The 9,680-nt window shown below is 41.8% G+C and overlaps 1 protein-coding gene across 1 annotated transcript; it reads right to left on the bottom strand.

The window, feature by feature from the left end:
- zbtb21 (zinc finger and BTB domain containing 21) lies at positions 1 to 8,847 on the bottom strand. The gene is made up of 2 exons (XM_042499128.2): positions 8,720 to 8,847; positions 1 to 6,267 (listed from the first exon to the last, which is right to left on the bottom strand). Exon 2 carries the CDS (start codon positions 6,263 to 6,265, stop codon positions 3,230 to 3,232), a length of 3,036 nt encoding a protein of 1,011 aa, XP_042355062.2. The 5' UTR covers positions 6,266 to 6,267; positions 8,720 to 8,847; the 3' UTR covers positions 1 to 3,229.
- Between the last annotated feature and the right edge of the window lie 833 nt (positions 8,848 to 9,680).

Below are 9,680 nucleotides of genomic sequence, written 5' to 3'. Positions count from 1 at the left end.
TTGTATATATATACTCCATTGTTACTCTTTATTACAGAAATGAAGCACAAAAACTGTAGAAAAACCTAAACACAAAACAGCTGCAAGTTTCCAAAAAGCAACAATAATGCAACCAATGCTGATACAAATATTCATTATTGCAGTGAGAGCACAGGAATACTAAAAAGATAAAACTTTTTTGTTTACTAACAAAATCGGTACAAAATCGAGGATACAAACACTTCCATGTACACAAGTCTAATCATCTCTGTGAAACTTTCAGAAAGTCTTTATCACAAGAAATTAAGAGCACTATTATCAATACAGAATTTCCCCAAAGAATTTAACATCACAATGCAGCTCGCGTCGCTCATTTCGAGGAAAACAAAATTCCCATAGTCTCTGCGGAGCACTCTTTGAATGCAACATCTCCCAAATAGTAGCGATCATAATAATTTATGACGAAGGTCTAATCCATCAAGCCAAAGCAGAAGTATATACTTGTACAAGAATACAATTGTGAAACAACTGGAATACAATCAACACAATCTTTAATAATAGATCTTTAGGAAGCAGGAACACTTTCTCACCATTCGTAGAGTAAAAGATTTGCTTTCTCGTGCCTCCTTCCTCTTGAAAAGCCTGAGTCGTAAGTCATCTGTTGTGCTTTCATGTAAAATAATGTCAACACAATATTTTCAAAGTTGCATAAGGCCATCGAAGCATCGTAAAGCTTGGTTAATTACCACACTGGTGTTGCACTGGGGTGGTGGACTTCAGTGATTCATAAAATTATGACAATGTCTTATATGTAACACAATATTATCATCATATTTACCATTTCAGAATAAGTTGCGTTAATATAATGCCGTGTGCCTTCTTAAAAACATTCTTCTGAAAGCTTGGTTGCTATAAATATTCCTGGTTGATTTCTAACATACTTGAATGATTTTCTGTAGTATTTAGGATTCTGTCAAATCAACACAGCCCATTATTTTCACTGACAATATCATTACTAAGCTGATCTGAGCACCTTTCACATCTTTATTTCAGTGATTCTTCCTGATCATTTATCTGTGAAAAAAAAACAAAGTTTTCAAATCTCATGATTGATGACTGCACTGTCTCATTCATTTGTATGCAAAAAAACATAATTCACCAGGCTCGTAGTTAGGAAGATAAATTTAAACTACTGAATGAAGGCTGTAGGCAATAAATCCAGACTGCATACTGAAATGTTAGACTTAAAGCAGGTATCTGAGGTGTGTTTGTGATTCATCATACTGCAGGTCTTGTTCAATCAGCCCGTCACTCAAAATTAGGCAAAGACTAAAAATGAGAGATCTAATGCAAAGGAATGAAGAAGAAACAAAGCAATTAGGGGCCTATTTATCATCTATACCTCTGCTCAGTGAAATGATCCGAGCAACGATTTTGGGCGACCTCTAACTGAAACTGCTGAACAAAGTGCATATTGAAAACATTGTCGAGGCCACCAATATTATCTTAAGGGATGCCACTCACACCAAGAAACAGATCCGATACAAAAGCAAAAAAGCACTAATCTTAAATTCTCCTGCAGCCTCCAAAAGTTTGAAGCACTTTTTTCACACTTTGAGAAAACAATGTATATAGCTGTTGCTTTTAAAGGAGCAGTGTGCACAATTTAGGGGGATTTTGTGGCATCTAGTGATGCAGATTACAAACAGTTTAAACTTCTCCCGGTTAAAATTCCTTCAGTTTTTTGCTGCTTCTAAATGAGCCTGAAACAGCCGCCCACAGACGCCATGATAAATATGACCACCTTGGTGTATTATGTTGTACTCACTGTTTTTGTCTGATGATCCAACAAGCTTACGGTGTCAATTGATTTGTCAAAACGAAATAAAAAAAACAAAAACAAACATTCCCCTGAAATTATCGGGCCCCTAAGGGCTTCCGTAAATAAACTAATTCTTTAATGATAAAACTAAGATTTTAACAAACACACAGCAGTCGTAGACTGTATTATCTTGGCCCTTTTCCCTGCATGACTAATTTAGCACACCGGCCTTTAATGACAGGATCCTGAGATGCCAGGTCAGGTTACTCAAAAAAAGGGGAAATTATTAGGATTTGCTAGAAACTGCTCTGACAGTGTTTGTGTCTACAAAGGTCTCTTAAAGAAAAAATAAGACCAGGTCAATTAAACTGAAAAAAAGGAATAAAGGAGTTAAAAGTTAAAATGCTGTTTGACATGTTGGAGTGTCCTCAACATTTTTTCTAATGACTTAAGATCAAGACGTTCAGGAGGTTTTAACCAGGAGCCAAATTATCTGCAGAGGTCTCTTCCTCTCAAACAAAAAAAAGACCTAGTTATTAAAACCAGTAAAAACTCTTTTAAAGCAATTTCACTTTTTTTTTTTTTTTTGATGAAGCTGTTTGGCCTGTCAGAGATCGGCTGCTAGCACAGAATCTGCTTATTTTTTCTCACCTTTTTTCTCCAATAACTTCAAACCTTCAAAAAAAAAAAAACACTGAATAAAGAGGTTTTTACATTACAAATTAGTGTTTATAGTTGCTGTTTGGCATGCTGGAGATGGGCCTGCTAACAAATTTTTTCTTTGATAACTGAAAATCCAGACGTTTCAGGAGGCTGTCACCATGAGCCAAATTATCCACAGAGGTCTCTTCCTCTCCAAAACTGACAGGGGGATTTAAATCACTAAAAAACACAGTTTCATGAAAAACAAAAAAACATGGCGGTGCAACATGATAGACTCCGTGGGTGAGAACCCACTCCCTATGTCGCAAAAAACCCCCCAAAATTCTTATTTTCTGGAGATTTTACTCTCGAGAAAACATACTTACCCTATTCCCGCCAATATATCCCCCTAAAATCTTCACACTGGACCTTTAACTTCATTGTGGTACCACTGAAGTAACGAGATGCAACTCTATACCTTATTTTCTCAAAACACCAAGATAGATTAATACAGGTAGACAACTAAAAGAGGTTTAAAATAGATAAATGCTTGAAGTTCATTTTGAAAATAAACCAGTAATAATCATCTCTCTTTCACAGAGGAATCTAGCACTTGATTGCACATTCACGTTTTAATCTCTAATAAACACGGCCACTTCAATATATATGACATTGGAGGCAAGCAAATACGCTATACATTCAAAGTCTTCCGTTCATAGGCTGAGGTGTCTGATTCTAATATTAAATTGTCTCTTGAGAGAGAAATGCACTACTTTTTTGTGATGCTTACACGTGGCTGTGGCTCTGCTCGTGGCTCCAGAGACTGAAGGCCGTCTTGAAGGTCCTGTGACAGAGTTTACACATGTACTGCCTCTTAAACGTCAGCGCAGAGAGGGACGGCGCGTGGTAAAAGAGCGTGTCTGATTCCTGAGGGCCACCTGGGTTCTCCATGCTGTTTGACCTTGACAGAGGGCTGTGGCTGCTGGCTTGCCGCTCCAGTTCGGGCCTCTTCGTCTTGGATGAGCTACAGGGCTCTGGGCTGCTGGACTCCTCTGCGATTGTTGTGGCGGCTGGCGCAGTCTGGGTGGATTTGAGCACGGAGGCCTGCGGGGGAGGGCGCTCAGAGTTTTGAGGGGTCGTGGGAGGGGAGGGAGACAAAGGTGAGGGGTGTCTGTCGATCTCTTTGGCTCCAGGTTCGTTAGCGGTCGACATGTGAGACTGGAAGTGGCTCCAAAGGCGGAAGTTGGTCCTGAAGGCTTTGTTGCAGATGTGACAGATGAAAGGTTTAATGTGGCATAGCAGCTCCTGGTGGCGTTCCAGGTCTTTGCGAGAGCTGAAAAGGTTTCCGCATTTCTCGCATGGCCACACGCCGGGTTCCTCGGGCCCAGTTTTGGCAGCCTCTGTGTTTTCCATCTCACTCACAGCCTCCTCTAACGGCTCCTCTTTTACCACCAGCTTGCCATGATGGCCCATGCTCAGGTCCTCAGGCACATAGGAGGAGTCTTCTGAGTCGTACATGGGCGGACCTGAGGAGTCACTGTAGGCGATGTTCTCTCTTGAGCTCCCGGGTGCTAGAGGCTCATCGCTGTAATGCTCCTCCCCGAGCATCTCAGACGCCTCCTCGCTGTTCTCTTGCTGCTTCAGGTGCATCTGATCTTTCACCGTCATCATGTTGTGGTTGTGGACCTCCACCTGGTGGCGCCATATGCTGAAGGAGGACTTGAAGGTCCGCATGCATTCCAGGCACGTCAGTTTCTTGTATTTGCAATGCGCCTCGTGGTCCTTCTTGACCGTCGGACTTGAGAATCGGAGGCCGCAGTAGGGGCACACAGTTGCATGTCGGCAGCCCCGCTCGTGGTCGCCCTGCTCAAAGAGTGAAGAGAGCTTCATGTTGCAAAGTCTACAGGAGTAAACACCAGCATCTGCGTCCTTCTGTTGCGTATTCTCATCCTGCTCCTGGTAGACGATGCTCTCGTTCGTAGAGTCCTGGTCGGCCTTTTCAGCAGGATGCGTCCGTAAATGCTGCCTGTACTGCGACTGGAACACGAATACTTTCCCGCAGTACGGACATATGAAGCTGGGTCTTGATCTCTTTTTGGCGAGTGCAGGAGATTGCAAACCCTGCTTATTCCTCTTCAACTTCCACAGCAAGGCTTTCTTTATTTCCCTCTCTCGCACAATATCTATCAACTTCTTTTGAAATTTCTCATCCAGCACCGAGGAGCTGGAGGACGAGGCTGGGTTTTGTACTACACCATGCTGAGTTTGGCAGTGAGTCCACACTTTGAAGTTGGTATGGAAGCGCTTGTGGCAGATGTCGCAAGCATACGGCTTTTCGGGGTTGTGATACATATTTACATGGCGGTGCAGTCCGGCGCTGGACCGGAAAACCTTTAAACAGTTCCAGCATTTAAAAATCTTGTTCTGAGGTGGCTCCCCACTGTTTTCATTCGAGTCGCTGCTGGCACTCTGAGGTACTGTTTCTGACATGTCCTCATCACGTGAGAGGGTATGTTCTTTGAATATTTTGCTCTTCTTGAACGGGTACCGTCTGTTGTCTGGCCTGTCCTTTCTTTTCCCAAAAGAGCTAAAGTCCGGCCTTGAACCTTGGTCGTAATTTGTTTGCAAGTCTTTCAGATTGACTGGCAACGCATCTCCGACTGTGATTCGAATAATGTCCATGGGGTCAGCGAGCGGACTGCTTGGCTCAGCTTTCACACTGACTTCTCTCTCTACCTGAGTTTTTTCATCATACCTGCTGGGGTACTTTGACCTGAGAACCACGGGGGATGTTCTTTTTGAATTGCCGTTGTGAGCAGATGTCTCCGGCCCTTTTGATGCCATTTTAACGACCGACTGTTCGCGATTTTGCAGCTCCTTGAGTTCCAGCGTGGGCGAGAAGACTGGAACTGGGCTGTCCATGGATAATGATCTTCGGAGCAAGCTTTTTATGAGCGGCCCGCTCCTGTCAATGGTCTGGCTCGGCTCAGTCGCCTGACCCGGAAAGGGCACTTTGGTGTGATAGTGGGGGTCCTCGTTCTCCTCCTTCACGTCCTGGTCGGAGCCAGATTGCAGCCTGATGTGCTGCACTTCAGCATCACTGAAAGACACCGATGATGTCAGCTGGGGTCTAACAGACGTGACGTGCGATGAATTCCCTTTCAATATGGAGCTGTATGGATAGGTGGACTTCCTATCAGCAGCTTCACTCTGCTCCGATGATTTCCGGCTGATGGATTCTCTCACTGATTCATATGAGTTGTGTTGAGGCAGAGCCGACTCCCGAGTAGAGAGGGGAGATGACGATCTCGCTGATGTTTTTCTCTGATAACTTGAGCGAGAGGAATGGGTTGTGTCATTCCGGACCCGACGCACAATGACGCTCCTTGTCTGGACATCGTTTTCATCCCCTTCTGAGAACGAGAGCCTTTTTCTGGACACACAGTAGGATGCGTGCGGCCTTGTTGACACAATGTTGGTGAGGAAAGGGATTCCAAGGCTGTAGCCCAGCTCTTGAATGGCTGCCAGGCTGCCTTTATCGACAAAAAGTGAGGAGGAGTAAATGTAATTCAGAACTATCTCGAAGGCGTCAGGCTCGCAGAAGTCCAGGTTTACAACTCTCAGTGACTCTGTGTCCATCCGTGTGAACAGGGACTGGAAATACTCACTGGTGGCAGCCAGAACACTCTTATGGGCCTGGTACCTCTGGTCTGCCACCACCAGGACTACATCACACATCTGACCCCGCAGCCGCTGCTCGTTCAGAACACCCAACACTGACAGGGCATGGGAGGGATTGCTGTAATGCACGAGGCTCTCCATGGCTGAAAGACAAGACAAACAGGATTACATTTTAATGCAGGGATGTAAATATAAACGGTGATCATGAACCCTTTAGAGCCCGCTTTAATATTACACACACTCGTATCGCTCTGTGCACAAAATCAAGCTTTAAATATTGTACATTAAAATGATTTTCTACTTTCACTGAAATAACTTTTTAACTAACATCAGTCCTAATCATAAATATCAGATATTCATTAATTTTAAGACATTTAACCATTTCAATGTCAAGTTTTTGTCATGATGCCACTTAGATGAAAAAAAACCCACCAAAGAATTATTTTCAATATACAACAAGCAAAGTATATCTATATATTTCTATCATCACAGCCTGGGATATGTCAGTGACTTGCAGCAACACTGATTGTGACAGTACACAACAAGGAACCATTTTACTGTCTCATTTTTTAATGACTCAAGCATGTTTTTATCTGAATGTCAACTGTAGTAAAATTATATTACATGATTTTTTAAATCGAAAAACATGCTTCAATTATTCCTTTCATTATTGTATGCAGGCCCAACAACCTCTATCAAAAAGTTATGAGGCAGCATTACTATGTACTATGTTGACCTGGATGGGTAGAGGACAATGCTTACCGATATTTTAGTTAGAAACAATAAAGTTGAGGGGACTACAAATAGGATTTTTAAAAGTGACAGGATCATGGCTCCCTCATCCCAAGTGGCAATTACACCCCTGTCAGTATGCCTGGCTAAGCCTAATGCTGTCTATGACAGCAGCTCTGCAATGAATCATGAGCTCATTAAGGTTTTAATGAAGTTTTTTAAGCTGTTTTAGAGCAGTGTGGATCAACTCTGTGGTCATAACAGAGGCTGAAGTTTGTGTTGCTGCTAGAACATTAATGAAGGTAGCCACTAGTCCTTTTATTTCGTTCTTATTGTTGATTTTTGTTTTTATTATTTTCTTGACAGGACAGGTGGGATTTAGCCATTTCCAATGAGAACATATTAAGTAAAAGGCCCTGAGGACAATCATTCATGGGTTTAGGGGTTAATAGACAAACACCACATTCACCAGTCTATTTAAAGATAGTGATGCTGCCAAGAGGTCTTTAGTCTTTACATGCTTGTGTGTAAATTGTGTGTGCTTAAACTAATATTTACAATACACAAGCTGGGTCAGTGCCGTGGGAAGTGCAACATGTTGTAATTAGGAGGGCCCCCAAACTAAATCCAGTTTAGGGCCTTGAAAGTTGAGGGCTGGCCCTAACTAGGTTTACATACACTGGAGTGCATTTTCATTATCTGGTATATCTGCGTATAGATATGTGTGTGTGTATGTTTGTATGTCTGTGTGAGTAAATATGTAAGTGTATGTATATATGCTAGAGATGAAGTTCACAAATTAATTAACTGACTGGGTGATAGGGGTAGTAAATAATAAGTTTATGCTTCCTCTTACTCCTTTTTGAACATGTAAAATGCTATTTCTTGTTGCTTATTTGAATCTATTCATTTTTTTTGGCACGAATTATTAATTTTTATTGCTATTTTGCTTATTTTTTTTTTATCTTTTTCTGTGTGTTTTTTGTTTCACATGTTCAAAATATTTATATAAAAATAAAAATAAAATAGAATATTTGAACGCATATCAATCACTGACCACAAAGCAAGTATCACATTGTGTAAAAGACCTCACTGGAGTTACCTTAAAACAAGAGGACGTGCATCTACATCTTCTCAAACTGATGTCCATATTTATATTTTCCACAACCCTCGGTGCTCCTTAAAGGCGTTTATTTTGAAAACGGTGACCGGAAGGCATGTTACTGATGTTGGCACTTGCTATAATAAGCTCGTGGTCTCATTCATTCATCAAAAAAACAGCAACAGCTCGGTCGCCTCTTCATCAAAACTTGCAGTCCACGTTTAGCGAGCATTAGGTCGTGTCTATGAGGAAGTCGAGTGAGGCTTTTCGGCATGAGATCATGCACAGAGACGTGGCTCATGACACATAACTTCTCCCCACCGAAATGCCACTTTCAGTTTAGAAAATAGTCACGAGTTATGAGAATGGCTACAGCCGTTCCGCTTTGACGGTAAATGAAGAGGCGGAAAGTTGAGCGCGTATCAATGGACTCCAGCTCGGTAATCCCGGAATGAAAACACAGTCGGTGCAGACAGAAGCTGTTTGAGTGTCGGAGAGGGGGGAGTGAATTAGACCCCTTAACAGCCGCTGGAAGTGGTGTTTTTGTCCTAAATATCGGTTAAACCCGGTCTGACACGGTGTTGTTGTTGCCTGCTAAATAAAAGCTAGTGAGGTTTTACCAGCAGCACGAGCCCCCCTTTCGAGTTACGTCAGGGAGGAAAAGGGAAAAAAGCTTCACCTTAACCGCACTCTGCCAACTATGTTTCACCCTCCCGGTTAATTCTGCTTCCCGTTAAGTTTCCCGGTCTGTCTACACTTACCCTGCCCGTCGTGAACACGGTATTTCCTCCTCACGGCCGCGACTTTATTCAGTGTTGTGTGGATTTCTGCGCGCTGGTCGTGATTCCATCCATCTTGAATTTGACGTCATCCCACACCAGGGATGAGGTCATCGCAAAGAACGCTCGTCACGTGCACCGCGCTCTGATTGGCTTGTGAGGGAGCAGGGGGAGGGGCAAACGGAAGACTTGACACTGAAGCTAATTTAAAGAGATAGGTCATATTTTTCCATATTTGCTGTCACATTTTCACATTTTTTTGTGATGGCTGGAGGTTGCTGACTTAATTTACAGTCTGTATTGTATGAGAGCACTGTTATACATTGTTCTGACATGTATGAAAGGTGCTAAACAAGTAATAATAATAATAATAATAATAATAATAACAATAACAACAATAGTATAATAATAATTATTATTATTTTCGAGTAGTTTATTATTATTGTTGATAAACTTTGTTTAAAAAATGACCAATAAAGCATTTTGGTTTATTTTCACAGTTGTTGTGACTGCTGAAAGTTGCTAACTGAATTTAGGCAGCAGTTGGCTGGCTGTTTTTTTAAATTATTTTCAAGTTGTTTAAATTAAGTGGGCACGATAGTAAGTTTATAGCTCCTGGCTTCCTTTTAGGTCACATGTGTTCCAGTAAAAGTTAAGGGTGGGGAGAAGTTATTGTTTATTTACTTAAGTTTGATGTTAAAAAAAAAGCCCAAGACGTTTTCTCTTAAAGTGTATACATTTCAAATAGGCCTAACCAGCGCAATTTATGATCTAGCAAATCAAAATATATGATCATGTTGTTTTTAAAGGGGAACACCACCTGAAGTCAGAGTTCCAATTTCCAGGTCATAGGGTAATTTAATCAATATTTGTGAACATCAGCTTCTCTCTCAAAGGCAGAAATCGAGTCTCAAAGTTGTGATGTCATAAATTTTGTGGTCCC

This window comes from Plectropomus leopardus, chromosome 15, assembly GCF_026936395.1.
Source record: "Plectropomus leopardus strain MGB_pleo_1.0 chromosome 15, ASM2693639v1, whole genome shotgun sequence".
NCBI classification, from domain to species: domain Eukaryota; kingdom Metazoa; phylum Chordata; class Actinopteri; order Perciformes; family Serranidae; genus Plectropomus; species Plectropomus leopardus.
The sequence above is the reverse complement of the archived record's forward strand: the minus strand, read 5'-3'. Positions and strand labels throughout refer to the sequence as shown.